The following is a 17,732-nucleotide window of genomic DNA, read 5'->3' as shown; positions in this document are numbered from 1 at the left end:
ATCTGATTCAAAAGCCATCAAAGCGTGACCGAGAAGTAGTGAGAATTTCATGGCCCACAGCAAAGTACAAAACTCGGCATGTAGGGGAGACAAAACTCGATTACTAGCAATTGAACCGAATATTGTAGTCTCATCCTTATTCTCGATCACGAGACCACCACCATAACGGGCGTCATCCTCTTTCCATGACGCGTCAAACCTGCAAAAAGGTTTCCGTGGTGTTCCATCAAGTATCTCCGTCACCTCCATCTGGTCTCACTCCTCTAGTGCTTCCGGGATAACTTGCGCCAGTTGCCAGCTAGCCGCCTCCGACGTAGCTGCTTGTATCACCTCCAAGGGCGCAATCTCCTTTTATTAAATACCTTGTCATTTCGCGCTTTCCATATGAACCAAAGGATCCAAGGAATCCGTTTCAAGTTTTCCTCTGTTCCGTTTCGTTTCTGGGCTCTGTTTAGGAGACCATCAAAGTTGCTATAGATAGAGGAGCACGGGAACTCGCCCGGAAGGAAAGGGAGTTGCCCCAGAACCCAAGTCTGGATCACCATTGGACATAAGAAGAGCATATGGTTTATGGTCTCATCGTCTTGCCCGCATCTTTGACATGTCCAAACTGGTGACAATGACGATCAGCTAGTCGACTGCAAACCGGAAGGCAATTTGATAGGGACTGCCACATCAAATGTTTTATTTTCGGCACAGTTTTAACCTTCCAAACCTGCTGCAATAAACCATTGATGCTGGGCTGGGTACAAGCCTGTAGCTTCTGCTCATTATCTAAGGGACACATCTCGTCATAACCTGTCTTGACGGAGTAGATCCCTGATTTTGTATGGACCCAGCAGAAGCTGTCGACTTTGAACGATCTACTGATACGCATGCTACATATAAGGGAGACATCTTCAGGGGCAAAGAGAGATATTAAAACCTCCATATTCCAGCTCTTTGAGCTGCGATCGATAAGCTCGTAGCCGAGCATGTTCGGTTTCTGAATAGGCCTGATACCAGATGGTGGACGCGGATGGATTGTTGGGAGCCATGCCTCATCCCACACTTGAGTATTATAGCCCGAGCCTATGCTCTTTCGCAGTCCTGATTTCAGAAGAGGTTTCACAGCCATTAAACTATGCCATACTGATGCAGCATATCATCACTTATCACCGTCACAGCTACGGGCTTCCATATTTTAAGCTTTACTTGTGTTCTAAGCTATTTCCTTTTATTTTTTTTAGGATTTGATAAATGTTAAATTTCCTTTTTAGTTTAGGACTAGCTCTAATTCGTTTAGTATAAATAAGAGGCTTTAGGTGATGTAAAGAGTCACCTTTGGATTTTGATTAATAAAACTTGAAGGTCTTTAAGAGTTCTAACGAACACTGCGAAGAGTATTCGCGCCCTTAAGAGTTCTAACGAACACTGCGAAGAGTATTCGCCACCATTGTCATCTTCTTCGAGCTACCTTAAGCTCCAAGTTATCTATTTAGGGTTCAACACTTCGAACCTTGATATATATATAGCTTCCGCCTCTCCATCAGTTGGTATCAGAATCAGTACGTTTATGGATTTCTTCTCTCGTTATCATGACAAAGAAAACGACCGAAGGAACTTCTAGTGATATGACCGATTTCCAAGCCTTCCTCGTAGAGATGCATACCGCTAATCAACTACAAGGCAACACGATCTTGACAGCCCTAGCTGCTGTAACAGACCGCCTCGACGCCTTAACCACTGCCTTAACCACTCGATTGGACATCCAACCCAATCCGGCCGTTATCGCCCCTCTACAACCCGCCCCACATCATCAACCCCAACCAGCCGTTCATGAACCGCCCCTACCCGTCCATCATCTTCCTCCACCACGCCAGATACAACACCAGCTTCCACCTATTCCTCATCCCAGACATCCTCAACATCGGGTGCACCATCAATACCAATTTGGTGATGCTCGCGCTCATGATATATACGAGGAAGAAGAAGAAGATCATAGGCGTGTGTATCTCGACGATCTGCGACAGCGGGATTACAATAATAATCGATGGGAACAGAGTTTTAAAATAGATATACCTGAATTCCATTGGGGCTTTAAAGGTGATGACCTCAACGATTGGATAATTTCCGTTGAGGAAATCCTAGAGTTCAAGCAAGTCCCACCTAATCGTCGTGTGTCACTCGTCGCTACGCGTTTCCGTGGTCATGCGGCTACATGGTGGAAGCAACTTAAAACTACTCGTTCTCGTACCGGAAAAGCTCCCATCCAATCATGGGAAAAATTGACCAAGCATCTCCGTCAGATATTCTTACCACACAACTACGAGCGTAGTATGTACACAAAACTGCATAATCTGCGTCAAGGAAATCGCACCGTAGATGAGTATGCTGAAGAATTTGCACTGCTCTTAACTCGTAACGAGATTAATGACAGCCAAATTCAACTTGTCTCGCGTTTCATTGGTGGTCTTCGACCTCAACTTCAAACAGCAATGGCTCAGTTCGATCCTTCAACGATCGGCGAAGCTCAAAGACGTGCAGTCTCTTTCGAGCAACAATCACGAGCCTCCAAGTGGAACTCGTCCACGCGATCTCGTACTCAAGACCAAGCTAGCAGCTCCACCCCATCTGTGGCAAAAGAAACAGGTGATGCTTCTCCGTCTGTCACCAAACCGACATCACAAGAGGGGCAAACCTTACGACGCTCCACACGGCAGACCACCATTCGGTGTTACTCTTGCGGCGAGCCGGGCCACATGATTAACGCGTGCCCTCATGCTAACCGCCGAGGATTGTTACTCGAGGATACACCAGAGGACCAGGAAGTCTATGATTCTCAAGAGGAGAACGATGAAAGAGACGAAATGTCATTACACCAAACACCGGGGGACAGTGGGCGCCTGTTAGTCCTCCATCGTTCGTGTCTCACACCACTTCGACCAGATGACAGGTGCCTACGTACGAATATTTTCCGGTCCACTTGTACTATTAAAGATCGTGTTTGCAGCTTTGTTATCGACTCAAGCAGTTGCCGTAACGTATTCTCTGAAGAAGCTGTCGATAAATTAGGAATCACACGCGAGAAACACCCATCTTCTTACACTTTGGGCTGGCTTAATAGTTCGGCAAACATCCGTATCACTCAGCGAGCAGTCGTTCCTTTCTCCGTGGGCAAGCACTATCAGGATCGCATCTATTGTGATATTGCGCCAATCGATTTTTGCCACCTTCTTCTTGGTCGCCCGTGGGAGTATGATCGAAAGATTATACATGATGGTGCTAAGAATACTTATAGTTTTCTTTGGAATAATCACCAAATTGTTCTCGTACCCTCACTAGAGACGTCTTTTGCGTCTTCTTCTACACCAAAATCAACGCCAACATCCCAAGAGCGTCCTCCATCGGCACCACTATCGCAACCGTCGACTCTCTTATGCTCATATACTTCTTTCGTATCTGAGCTACGGAATGAAGGCGTTGCTTTTGCTCTTGTCCCAGCAGCACCACAACGAGTTCTCACAACATCACAGGCATCATCTTTGGACACAGTATTACATGAATTCGCAGATGTGTTTCCTCAAGGATTACCCGACGGATTGCCACCTCTTCGCGACATACAACACCAAATCGACTTGGTTCCGGGAGCAACTTTACCTAATCGACCACATTATCGTATGAGACCCGCAGAGCACGAAGAGCTACGGCGTCAAGTGGAAGATCTCCTCCGCAAAGGACACATCAAAGAAAGCTTAAGTCAATGCGCAGTTCCAGCACTTTTAATCCCAAAGAAAGATGGGACTTGGCGCATGTGCGTAGACAGCAGAGCAATAAATAAAATCACTGTTTGTTACAGATTCCCTATTCCACGACTGGATGATCTTTTAGACCAGATTGGCTCAGCAAAAATATTTTCGAAGATTGATCTAAAAAGCGGTTATCATCAGATTCGTATCCGGCCTGGAGATGAATGGAAAACAGCTTTCAAGACCAGGGAAAGATTGTTTGAATGGTTAGTAATGCCTTTTGGTTTATCTAATGCCCCCATCACTTTTATGCGCATTATGAACCAGGCATTACGCCCATTCATTGGCAAGTTCGTGGTAGTCTACTTTGATGATATATTAGTGTTTAGTACCTCCCTTGCTGAACATGAAACGCATCTCCGGCAAGTCCTCTCCGTGTTATGAACACAAAAATTGTATGCAGCTAAGCAAAAGTGCGAGTTTGGCGTCACTAAAGTTCTCTTTCTCGGCTATGTAGTTTCTGACAAGGGCTTGGCGGTTGACGACTCCAAAATCGAAGCAATCCGTTCTTGGCCGATACCAAAATCAGTTTCAGACGTCCGAAGCTTTCATGGTCTTGCATCATTTTACCGAAGATTTGTCAACCACTTTAGTTCTATTATGGCTCCAGTCACAAGTTGTATGCAGGATGGCAAGTTTGAATGGACACCTGATGCCTCACATGCGTTTAATCTCATCAAGGAAAAGCTCACAACAGCTCCGATTCTGGTGCTTCCCAATTTTTCTATACCATTTGAGCTACATTGTGATGCCTCTAAATTGGGAATTGGCGCTGTTTTGAGTCAACTCGGACGACCCGTGGCGTTTTATAGTGAGAAGTTGGCAGGTGCACGCGGGCGGTATAGTACCTATGATGTTGAATTCTACGCTATTGTCCAGGCAATCAAGCACTGGCGTCACTATTTAGTGCACCGCGAGTTCATCTTATTTACCGACCACGATGCGTTGCGTCATTTGGATAGTCAAGCCAAAGTTTCTACTCGCCGTGCTGGATGGATCTCTTATCTTCAGCAGTTCACTTTTACGATTCGCCATCAATCAGGCAAGACGAATCGTGTAGCAGACGCACTCAGCAGGTGCCATGGATTACTTACGACAATGCACACATCGGTTGTCGGCTTTGCCTCTTTAGCTGACTTATACCCTTTGGATCCCTTCTTTGCTCGTAAATTTGCAGAAACAGAACAAGGTGTGTCTGAAGATTATATGATACAAGATGGGTTTTTGTTCAAAGGTATTCGTTTGTGCATTCCGGACTCAAGTCTCCGTCTGGAAATTATTCGCTATTTGCATTCAGAAGGTCACATTGGCAGGGATAGGACACTTCATTTGGTAGCAAGTTCGTATTTTTGGCCTACACTTCGGCGCGACGTGGAAAGGTTCGTGGAGCGATGTCGGATCTGCCAACAAGCCAAAGGCAAGGCGTCTAACGCGGGTCTTTATTTACCACTTCCAATTCCAACTCAGCCATGGACGGACGTCAGTATGGATTTTGTTCTCGGATTACCGCGTACCCAACGGGGCCATGATTCGATCTTTGTCGTCGTCGACAGATTTTCAAAAATGGCACATTTTATAGCTTGCAAGAAGACTACGGATGCCGTCAGTGTTGCCGTCTTATTCTTCCGTGAGGTGTATCGCCTTCATGGGCTTCCGAGCTAGATTGTATCAGATCGTGACACACGTTTTCTTAGCCATTTTTGACGCTCTCTTTGGAAATTACTCGGTACATCTTTGGACATGAGCACGGCTTATCATCCTCAATCGGACGGTCAAACTGAGGTTACTAATCGCTCTTTGGGCAATCTACTTCGGTGCCTCGTTGGCGACAACATCAAATCGTGGGACAGCAAACTTGGCCAAGCAGAATTCGCACACAATCATGCTTTAAATCGCAGTTTGGGCTTCTCACCTTTTCACGTTGTGTATGGCATTATTCCTCGTTGCCCTTTGGATCTAACGACCGTCCCCGATAAGACACGACATCATGGTGAAGCCGTCGACTTCGTCTATGATATGCAGGCCATTCATCGTCAAGCTCAATCAAACTTGGAGGTTTTCAGCGGTCAAGTACAAGACATCGGCTGATAGCAAGAGGCGTGAGGTTATATTTTCACCAGGGGACTTGGTTTGGGTTTACCTTACAAAGGAACGACTTCCTCTAAGGGAGTATAATAAACTTAAGTCCAAGAAAATTGGCCCTGTGGAAATCATGGAGTGCATTAATCCGAATGCCTATCGTGTTCGTCTTCCTGCTCATTTGCGAACGTCCGACGTCTTTAACGTTAAACACTTATCTCCTTATCACAGCGACGGTGACCAGTCAGATTTGTGGGCGAATCCTTCTCAACCAGGGGGAACCTGATGCAGCGTATCATCACTTATCACCGTCACAGCTATGGGCTTCCATATTTTAAGCTTTACTTGTGTTCTAAGCTATTTCCTTTTATTTTTTTTAGGATTTGATAAATGTTAAATTTCCTTTTTAGTTTAGGACTAGCTCTAATTCGTTTAGTATAAATAAGAGGCTTTAGGTGATGTAAAGAGTCACCTTTGGATTTTGATTAATAAAACTTGAAGATCTTTAAGAGTTCTAACGAACACTGCGAAGAGTATTCGCGTCCTTAAGAGTTCTAACGAACACTGCGAAGAGTATTCGCCACCATTGTCATCTTCTTCGAGCTACCTTAAGCTCCAAGTTATCTATTTAGGGTTTCGAACCTTGATATATATAGCTTCCGCCTCTCCATCACATACATATGATGGGTTACTCGCTTTCTCGACATCAATCAAAATTGAGTTACGAAAATATCGTCCTTTCAACACTTTGGCCAGAAGGGATGTAGGATATTGCACCAGTCGCCACAGTTGTTTGGTCAGCAGGGTGAGATTAATTTTTTTTTAAATCTCGGAACCCCAAGCCTCATTTTTCTTTTGGTACACAAATTTTATCTCAGGCGATCCAGTGCATACTACCATTGTTTTGTTTGGTACTCCACCAGAATCGAACGATTGCACTAGACAATTTTTTAATAATGTCTTGTGGTAATATGAAGCAGGACATAACATAAGAGGGGAGAGCTTGCACCACAATTTTATCAAAATTTCTTTCCCTCCTTTAGATAGCAGTTTTGGAGACCATGAATTCAGACGGCTCAGGAGTCGTTCCTGGATAAAGTGAAAACTTGTTTTTTTAGATCCACATATCTTATCTGGTATGCCCGGATAGGCTCCCATATATCCTTCCCAGGAGATACCTAGTGCCTCTTTAATCTCAGTCTTTAGCTCCGCAGGGACTTTGCTGCCAAAGAAGATAGAGGATTTGGAGACATTTAACTGCTGGCCTTATGCATTTCTGTAGTCCTCAATAATCTTCATGAGTTCTCTGCACTGTTGCGGTTCAGCTTTGCAGAAAAAAGGCTGTCGTCCGCAAACAAAAGGTGTGATACCGGGGGGGCTGTCTCTTGCGATCTTTAAACCTGTAAGTCAGCCCTCTCTTTCTTCTCCTTGTATTTGTGAAATCAAAGCCTCTGTTAGAATGATAAACATGAAAGGAGATAGCGGATCGCCCTGGCGGATACCTCTTGTGGGGCTTATATTGTCTTTCGGTTCTCCATTAATCAGTACATTATACGAAACCGAAGAGATACATAGGTGTATCCAGGAGATCCATCGCTCATTAAATCCCAGTTTACGCATTAGTGCCTCTAGAAAGGACCACTCCATCCGGTCATAGGCTTTACTCATATCATTTTTTATTGCGACGAACTTTGCCTTACAACTCGGGTTGTTCCTTAGAGCATGGAAGACCTCTTGTGCAACAAGAATGTTGTATGTGATAAGTCTCTTTGCCACAAAAGCAGATTGAGTCTCCGAAATCAACGTCGGGAGAATACGTTTAAGGCGATTGCTGAGGATCTTGGAGAAAATCTTATAACTTACGTTATACAAACTTATAGGGCAAAACTCCGTCATATCACTTGGTCTGTCAGTTTTTGGGATAAGGCATATGTTTGTCTGGTTTAGTCTTGCATCCAACGTATCAAGCGAGAAGAAATCCCTAACCGTATGGAAGGTCTCCCCTGCTGTGATTCCTCAATTTTTTTGATAAAATAAGCTCGTCATACCATCAGGACCTGGTGCTTTTTCCGGGTTGATAGCAAACATAACTTTTTTTATTTCCTCATCTGAAGACATACGCGTGAGATTTTCATTACACTGCGTAGTAACTTTCTCGGTAACAAACCGGAGGGCTTCGTCGAAATTCCCGGGACTAGACGTGGTGAAGAGGACCTGGAAATATGCAGCTGCCACTCTCTCGATGTCCTTTTCACTCTCCTCCCATCCTCCACGAGGGGTTTTAAGTTTCGTAAGCCTATTTCGTGCCCGCCTTTGCTTTGTCTTGGCGTGGAAAAACTTAGTATTCCTATCCCTTTCCCTCAGCCAGTTTGCTCTACTCTTCTGCTTCCAGTACAATTCTTCATCTCGAAAGGCCACACATAAGTCCCATTTGAGTTGAAGGATCTCATCGTTAGCGATATCATCATCCAGTTGCGGTTTCTAAAGCTTGTCTTTTATTCCTTCAATGCGTATACTCGAGTTAGATGGGTTCGTGCGCTTCCACAGCGAGATTGCCTTGCGGCATTTAGCTATCCGCTCGTGTAAGTCCGGCGGGTGTAGATTACCCGGGTCACTCCAGGCTTGTAATATCGTCTCTCTAAGGCCATTATTACCAATCCATCTTTTATCAAATTTAAAGCCTCTTTCTGATTTTTCCTTTCTTAAGAGAGTTAGGATCGGACGGTGATCAGAGCCCCAAAGTCGTAGATACTCCACATTTGTGTGGGAAAAAAATATGGTGCCAGTTCTCATTTCCAACTGCACGGTCTAATTTACATTGTACCTTGCCAGTGCTTCTATTACCAACCCAGGAGAAGTGGTTACATTTTGATGGGAAATCTATCATCCCGCAGTTAGATAGCATGGATTTAAATGGTATGAAGGAGGTATTCGGTCTCCTCCTCCCCCCTTTCTTCTCATATTTCCTGTAATAGCATTAAAATCTCCCACCATCAGCCAAGCCCCATCCCTTGTGAGGCTCATTGTGGTGAGCTTTTCCCAAACATTTCTTCAGTATTCAACAATCAGATCTCCGTAAACAAAGGTTATGAAAACTTTCTGTCCTTCTATGGTAGCCTCAATATCAATCATACGATTATTGGAAAAGATAATCTCTACCTCAGAAGAATCCAAATAAAACAAAGGAAGTCCACCGCTTCTGCCTTCCGGCTCAGTGGTAAACAATTTATTATAACCAAACTCAAATTAAGAGTCTTGCAAAAAAGAAGCATTATTTTTAGTTTCTGAAAGAAAAAGAAAAGGAGTAAAACAACGATGCAGCTCACGCAGATGCTGCTTAGTCAGGTACGCGCCAGCCCCCTGACAATTTCAAGCGATTGCACTCATATTCTCTTACTGGGTGCTTTATGGAACACCACCGAACCTAAAAGAGACAAAGAATTCTTGCTTACAGAAGAAGGAAACACCTCATAACGAGGGATTTAACGAGTAAAGCCGAGCATCCTCACTATCAAAGCCGAGCATCAACCACCTTGTGATCCTCCTTCCTACATAGAACAGAACACATATGATATGAACATTGTTTATAAGTAAAGACATAATGAGAGCAACAATTACGTACCAGATTTTTTCTTGGACAACCACGTGATCGTTTAGGTTCGGGTTCAACCGTTGGTTTTGAACAACCCACCTTGGTGTGTCCTTCTTCTCTACAATTGGAGCATGTCATGGTACGCTTGTCACGACTTAGCTTAGTCTTACTAGACGAAGAAGATGATTCATTGGCGCTTTTCTTTCTTGTATAGGTACTTTGTCTTCCCCGATTACCTAATCTATTTGATGGAGGCAAGACGGGTAATCTGTTCAACATAGGCCACAACTTAATCCATTCCACATGCCTAATACTATGCTCGTACGTTTTTCTCCATAAGCATCTTATGGTCGTGTAGTAATCTGAAACGTAGTCGTCCACTTTCTGTTTCTTTGCAGTGATCACACAAGCGGCATGGTTACACGGAGTTCCATTTTAGTTGCAACATCCCACAACCACAAGTTTTCAGACCCATATCAACACTATACGTACAGCCATGATCGTCAATTTCGTATACATTCCCCGTAGCCATGTATCTAATACAATGTTGAGCCTTAGCTATAGCTGCTTCTATTGCAACATGTGCCCTCTTAGTGAATCTAGTCTTCAGCCTATTAGCAATTATAGACCTTTTTGCTGAGCGTACCATACATTGTCTCCTAATCTCCTCTAGCATTCCAAGAAGTGGTTTCCTCCTAGCCTCACGGATTATTTTATTGAAAGATTCATTAAGGTTGTTCAGATTATCATTACAAAATGAACCAACATTAAAATATGCCTGAGACCATGTGTGAGTCTTGGTGACTTGTAGTGTTTGATGTGCCACTACATTGTACTTCTTTAGCTCGTTCATATGCTCATTAAAGTCTCCCATGGTGTAGCTGCGAGCTATTTTCCAGAACAGTATCTCTAGCTGCGGGTAGCGACTGTCTCTCTTCCAATTCCCAAGTATGTGTCTCGCACACATTATATGTTCAGCATTGGGGAGTTCTTGGTGAACAGATTTCAACAGACCCTTCAAAAAGTACATAAAACACTTGTTATGACAGTAAATAATCGAAACAAAAATCATGGGACTCTTCAGTGTGTACCTTTTGCCTATCAGATATAATTGTGTAGTTGCTCCAATGACCAAGTTCCAAATCAATCTTCAGATGATTGACAAACCATGCCCAATTAATATCATTTTCGATCTCCACAACAGCCCAAGCAATAGGAACAATTCGGTTGTCTCCATCTCTTCCAACTGCAGCAATCAACTGGCTCTTCACATCCCATTTTAAAAACGCTCCATTTAGACCTATGATTGGTCTGCAAGTAGAATTCCAATCTGCTCGTTGTGCTTCAAAACATACATAGATCCGATCACTTTTGCTTGTGTCTTGGTGTAGCTCCTGGTATGGTCATTATCTCTGTGATGGTGCCTGGATTAGTCTTATGAAGCTCGGCTTCATAATCCCATATTCGTGAAAAGTGAGCTTCGTGGCCTGCTTTTCTTTCCCTAGTGATTTTGGTCTTCACCTTTTGACATTGACCTTCTGTTACAGTCAAATTGTATGACCGCTTGATCTCTTCACAAATTTCCTTAGCCGTAAGCTTTGGATTCACTCTCAATCTTTCAGAAAACAGTTGCGCAATTGATGAAGTCTTCAGCATCTTAGAGTAACCAGATCTTACACAAGCATGTTCATTGATATACACCTTGATCTGCAGTTTATGCTTCCTCTTCTCATATGAACAATATACTCTCCAAGGGCAATCATTTTCTGTATCCAAGCAAACAGCAGCAAGCCTCATTTGTGTCGATATGTATAGTTTAATATTGTATCTTGTTTTCAGAGAATACCTGAAGAGAGCTTGCTTGAACTCATCTGCAGAAGAAAATGTCTTTCCAAGTACCAAGACATCATCGCTTGATGCTCCATCCTCACGAGCTTCCCTTCTCGCATCCTCTTCATCATCTTCAGATGATATAGGATCCGAAATCTGATCCTCCTTCCAGCAATCGTCATCTCCGCTCTCATCATCGTTTACTCCATCATTCATTGCTATATCTCCAATGTGTGTAGATAACACCACACAAGTTTGTTCTTCAACTCTAATACCACGACTTTCATCTTCTTCTTCTCCAACATCATTATCTTCCACTTCTTCTACTAGTTCATCACCAGGGTCATCAATAACTGCTTCACAGTCATCACCAGGGATGGTTTCATGCTCTCTGCCGCCTTCATGTTCATCCACAACGACAGTAGCAGGTTCGGGTTCGCTTGTCATAGGCCGCCGGGTATCTAATCTCTTTCGTCTCATATTTGGAGGATTGATTCAAAGATGTATTAGATTTGATTCTTGAAGAACAAGATACATGATAGAGATGAAAAGAAATCGTTTTCTCGTTTAGTGTTTTAAGGTATTATTTGAAGATTTTGTTTTGTTTTCTAATTTTGAAACTACGTAGTTTCAGTCACCGTGAAAAGCAGACGTTCGTATAGACGGCACAAATAGATTGACCCAAAAGTAATACTGAAATTACTTAGTCAAAGTAAGTTTAGTATTTATTTGGTTTAGTGATAAGTTTGTGTTTTTTTGGCAAAAACTAGAAATTTCAGTATTTAAATGATGGTTTTTTCTCGCTAAAAGTGGGTAAAATCCATGGTATATCAACTCCCTTAGACTTACCATTTTGCTTGTTCTCAAGAAAAACCATCAGGCAGTCTCTCTAAAAGAGGTTTGAAAACAGAAGGGACTCAAAATATTTTAAAAACTCAGTCACCATCTCTCTAGTAGTGCAAGCTAAATCATAAACATCCTAACCTTAGAAGTACATTATACCATATCCTAGTATATCAACCAAATTCACCTAGTCAACAACCTAACAGATCTTGTATGAGAATCCCCTCTACTAACCTCATTTCTTACATAAGTAAAAGTGTAGGCTTTACCTTGGTAGTATCGATCACATGATGCAAGGAATACTCAAACAAGTATCTGGACCTGCAGGTAAAAAGAAGTTTATTTCCTCTCTCTCTACTTATTTCTCTCTTAGTCAAAGTCTCCTTCCATTGCAGGATCATTGACCAAGATTGGATAGGCTTCCATGAATCAAGCTTTAATGGTTTTAGCCACTAAATCCTGTTCATTTCTTTTTGACCTATATCCTAGGATTTATGTGAAGCAAGCCTTAATGGTTGTAGCCACCAAGTCTTGTTCGGATAATTTACCTATAGAATTCTTATGAATCAAGCCTTAATGGTTGTAGCCACCAAGAAAAAAAAAGATATATAATAATTTGGGAAAACGGTCATTAAAATCACGAATTTTCAAATTTGGTTGAAAAATACGAACTTTCACTTGAATCATTAAAAGCACCAACTTTCGTTGACAAACCATTTTAGTCATAAACTTCCATTGCCTATATCATTTTAATCCTATCGTTAGTCAACCGTTATAGTTGACTAATAATATGCCTAAAATGACTGTTAAAGTTGATGATTTTTTTGGTCCAAATATAAATTATCTAAATTTTATTAAAAAATAATTTAGTAGCTAGAATTCTTTTTATAAAAATAAATATTGAATAAATAAAATATAATTTGCATTATTTTCTTGTAACTTTTGTAACTATGCATAGAGTTTGGATTATGTTTCATAATTTTATTGTCAAAGTTGATGTTTCTTTGGAAAAAAATATTAATCAACATTTTTCCAAATGATTAAATATTAAATATTGAAAATATACTTCTGATAACTATAACACTAATAATAAAAATTATTTCTATAATTTTTCAGAAAAGATATCAACTTTGGCAATAAAATTATGAAACATAATCCAAACTCTATGAATAGATACAAAACTTACATAATTATTCTTTATAAGTTTTAATAAATAATTATTAAACTAATGATATGTTAACTAACTATTTTAGAACATAATGAAAATTATATAAATTTTTGTTTGAAGAAAATAATAAAAATTATATTTTTATTAAATCAATATTTGTTTTTAATAAAAAAATTCTAGATACTAAATAATTTATTCTAAAAGTTAGATTATTTATATTTGGGCCAAAAAACCATCAACTTTTAAAGCCATTTTAGGCATACTGTTAGTCAAATATAACTGTTGAATAACGATAGGACTAAAATGATATGATCAATGGAAGTTTATGACCAAAATGACTTGTCAATGAAAGTTGGTGCTTTAAATGGGTCCAGTGAAATTTCGTGTTTTTCTGACCAAATTTGAAATTTCGTGATTTAAATGACCATTTTCCCAAATTATTATCTATAATTATTATATATCTTGTTTTTTCTTTTTTTTCGATTTTTTTAATACTATCTAATCTAAATTTCGAAATAGAAAGAGAGAGAGGGTGATATATCTACACAAGGCTTTACCTTCCAGACTTGTTTGAAGAATCCGATCTCATGTATACCAAGCTCAAGACAAGCAAATCATGTCAAATTAGGTTGGAGGTCAGCTTTGGTTCCTTCAAATATTCTCAGCAAGTGCAAACATAGTTGACAGGTTGATCCACTTTAGTATCTCTAGTATTTTCTGCAGTTAGTAAATCTAAGACTGGTCTAAAGAGTGGTTAGATGACAAGTAATAAATTGAATAAGATCATCGTTCCCTTCTTGACTCAATAAAAACTTTTTGAAAAACATTAGTAATCCCCCAAACTTAAATTACATTGTCCCCAATGTAAAACAGTCGGAGTTTATAGAACATAAATCATAAGTACTGAATTTAATAAGTTAGAACATTATACCTGACCGAAACCATATCGATCGATATATGTGAGTGCACGTCGATCGTTTCTGATGTGATGATGTCGATCGATATCGACCTCGTCTTGTCGGTCAATGCTAATGGCAAACGTCTACTCAGATCTGTTTTTTTATATATATTAACTAAAACACAATATCAGTAGAACCTCCCCCATACTTAAACAACACTGTCACCAGTACAGTCTAAGATTGGTGGGAAACTAAACCATAAGTACTAAATTAACAAGGAAAAATGGTATACCTGACTTTGATGTGAATATAATTCAACACAGTGAAGTGGCGATTGATACCCCTGATGCTCTGTCGATCGATGCTGCGCAGCCATCGTCGATTCTTGTGCAAACTCATCTTCCTTGGATCTTTTTTTAACAGATATCTATAAAACGCTAAAAGTCAGTAATAGATAAATATAAAACCAATATTTTTTAGGATGAACAGTAACTCTGCTATAGTAGCGTTGTTACAGTATCACAGCTACAATGATTCTGCTATAGTGTCGATCGATTTGCTTGCTACAGTATCGATCGGTGTCCTCGCTATAGTGTCGTTCGATGTTCTTACTACAGTGTCGCTCGGCACTGTTTCTACAGTGTCGTTCGTACTGTTCACCGTTTTTTTCCGACCTGCAATAATTAAAAACAAAAATCAGTATATTTGAAATAAAACCAAATTTAAAACAAACCTAACAATGGGTTGTCTCCCACTCAGCGCTTGTTTTTAGTCATTAGCTTGACTTTTGGAGATCTGATTTAGTCCAGATGAGAATGAGAACATGCTCCAAATTAAGTCTCAATGTCCACTCTCTGAAGCTTTGCAAACGGTTGTGAGAAGCTTCTGCTGCGCACTCTGGATTTCCTGACACCATCTGAGAAGTAAGAAATCAATGATAACTGAGAACCTCCCTTGGTCATTTTCCTTTTCTTCCAATTTCATCTCTTTTTCCCCCAGACTTGTCTGATTATGTCTCCGCTGTTGATAAACAACATGGGTGTCGATCGACACAAAGGAAGTTGTATGGATCGATGATGTCGGGTTGGTTTCGTTCGACACTGCCACTGATGGTCCTTGCTCGATGTCACTTGTAAGTCTCAACCCTCTCTGAGAAGCTACTACATGCTGATGATCATAAAATACTACATTGTAGGAATCTAGCTGCGTACCTCTATCTGGTGGGATAGGAGATTCAACTTCAAATACCGTGCATGGAATAACAATTTTCACAGGATCATGTATCTTCTTCACTCTCTTGCAAATTCCAGTAGCTTCTTCTGCACAGATTGGTGATCTTAGATGTTTGGTGACAGCAAGTGTGAGGCCTCAGACTTGTATTCTCTTTCCTCAACTGGCTCCAGATCAACTATGTATCCTGGTGGTTCGTCCAACGATGAGTATCGATCGATGCAGTTTGATGTGTGTTGATCGATGATGTAGGGTGGGTGTAGATCGATGATGAAGGGCGGGTCTGATCGATGGTGAAGGGCGGTTATCGAGCGATCTCATCATGTTGGTGTCGAACGATGCTAACCTTTAGTGAATTTTTTGGATCCTTAAGCTTCAATTCCAAGTCATGTTCCAAATTTTCAGGTTATTCTTCATCTTTTAGCTCCAATAAATCTTCTGTAGAAATTTCTCTACTCGAATCCAAATCTCCAAGCTGTTTTATCTCCTCTGGCTCCGAGAAATCATCCATGGTAATCTCTATGTCCACATCTAAGGCAAGATAACAACTTGGTACATCAATGTTCTTCTGTGTCGAGTCTGCAATGTTCTGAGGACAACTCGATTTTTCTGGGATTTCGAGTGGTATCGATCGATAACAAAATTATGTATCGACCGATTCAAAGGTGCTGGTGTCGATCGATGGTGAGGTGGTGGTGCCGATCGATGTTGATGTGCTGGTGTCGTTCGATGTGGAGGACGTGGGGTCGATCGATGCTGAGCTTGTGTCACTAATATCTGCTTTTTCTACTTTTCTCAGCTCTCCAGATTCATGTTGTTCATCACCCTCTACTGTATAATGGTTGACCAATTGTCCTCTATTCAGTTTGTCCCTCTATGTATCCTCATATGCATGTTGAACCTGAATGTATGGCTTCTTGATGTGAGTGCTCATGGTTTCAAATTCTCCATTTGGCTCAGTGTAGTCTACACCCAACATCTGACTAAATCTAGCCATCAATTCCTTCTCCCGACTTTAACCATCTGGTCCAACATATCATCAAACTTCCTCTCTCGAGTTGCTGCAGCTTCATAGAGAAATTTGTTGAGGAATGCACTTTTAATGTCCTTCCAGCAGGTCAAAGATCCTGGCTGTAATTGACTGAACCATCTGAATGCATCTCCAGAGATAGAATATGGGAAAATCATGCAGATAATGTGATCTACAAATATTTTATTCTGCTCGCTTGTTGAGGCTAGTTCCTCAAGCTCTTTGATAGGGTCTATGGGATCTTCATGAGGGAGACCTCGGAAAGGGTCCACACTTCTCCAATCATACTATGCGCAGTTCAGATCAAACTCGGTTGTCTCAACAATAACTATCACATCAGGAATTACAGCACCATCTTCATTAATCAATTGTCATGTGGTGTTACGAGGGCGGCCTTCTTCGTATCTTAACATCCTATTCTCATCGACTTTAAGTATAAGCACTTGTACCTTCTTTGTCTCCACGCAAGTTGTGTCGGTCGACCCTTGATGAATATAATTTTCTGGCGTTGGATGAACAATGTTCGGATGAACAGTACCCGGATGAACAGTGTCGCGGTGAACCGTGTTTTGATGAAGAATACCACGATGAACAGTGTCCCGATGAACAGTACCACGAGGAACAGTGTCGTGATGAACAGTGTCGCGATGAACATTATCGGTCGATGCGGGATGAACAGTGTCGATCGATTCGGGTTGAACAATGTTGAGGTGAATAGTACCATATGAACAATACCCACGTGAACAGTACTTGAGTGAATAGTACCCGTATGAACAGTGTTGATCGATGCGGGATGAATAATGTAGATTGATATCGGATGAACAGTGTCGATCGATACCGGATGAACATTAAAGAGGTGAATAGTGTCCACGTGAACAGTATCGAGATAAATAGTATACTGATGAACAGTGCCCGAGTGAACAGTACCGGGATAAACAGTTTTTTCCGACACTTGATGAATCGTGTCATTCGATGCTTGGTTCACGCTGTCGATCGCTTCGGTTTGGGGAGTGTCGATCAATACTGAATGGTAAGTGTCGATCGATAATCGGATTTCTACGCTGTTGATCGCTGCTTGGAGAGTGTTGACTGCCCTCTTAGACTTATGGATCACATGTTCCAAATCGAGTGGCTCTACTAATAAGAGCCATATTTCCTTGTTGCTTCTGATATTCATATCTATGTACCTGAAACACAAGAAAAAATTGTATGCGTTTTTTGAACAATAGTAAAAACTAGACTAAATCTAACTAGACAAGATCTAATGGCAATC

General features: G+C 41.2%; 1 protein-coding gene across 1 annotated transcript; it reads right to left on the bottom strand.

Moving 5' to 3' along the window:
• Positions 1-9,877: 9,877 nt before the first annotated feature.
• On the bottom strand, positions 9,878-11,736 carry LOC108829944 (uncharacterized). Its single transcript, XM_018603546.1, has 3 exons — positions 10,829-11,736; positions 10,551-10,770; positions 9,878-10,474 (listed from the first exon to the last, which is right to left on the bottom strand). Exons 1-3 carry the CDS (start codon positions 11,734-11,736, stop codon positions 9,878-9,880), a joined length of 1,725 nt encoding a protein of 574 aa, XP_018459048.1.
• Between the last annotated feature and the right edge of the window lie 5,996 nt (positions 11,737-17,732).

Source organism: Raphanus sativus, chromosome 3 (genome assembly GCF_000801105.2).
Source record: "Raphanus sativus cultivar WK10039 chromosome 3, ASM80110v3, whole genome shotgun sequence".
NCBI classification, from domain to species: Eukaryota; Viridiplantae; Streptophyta; class Magnoliopsida; order Brassicales; family Brassicaceae; genus Raphanus; species Raphanus sativus.
Note: the sequence above shows the minus strand (reverse complement) of the source record. Positions and strands in the feature narration are given on the sequence as shown.

Coding starts and splice junctions, on each gene's coding strand:
- LOC108829944 (XM_018603546.1), bottom strand. CDS start 11,736: ATGACAAGCGAACCCGAACCTGCTACTGTCGTTGTGGATGAACATGAA. Junction 10,771..10,828: donor ACACCAAGACACAAGCAAAA/GTGATCGGATCT, acceptor TTCTACTTGCAG/ACCAATCATAGGTCTAAATG. Junction 10,475..10,550: donor TTATATCTGATAGGCAAAAG/GTACACACTGAA, acceptor TACTTTTTGAAG/GGTCTGTTGAAATCTGTTCA.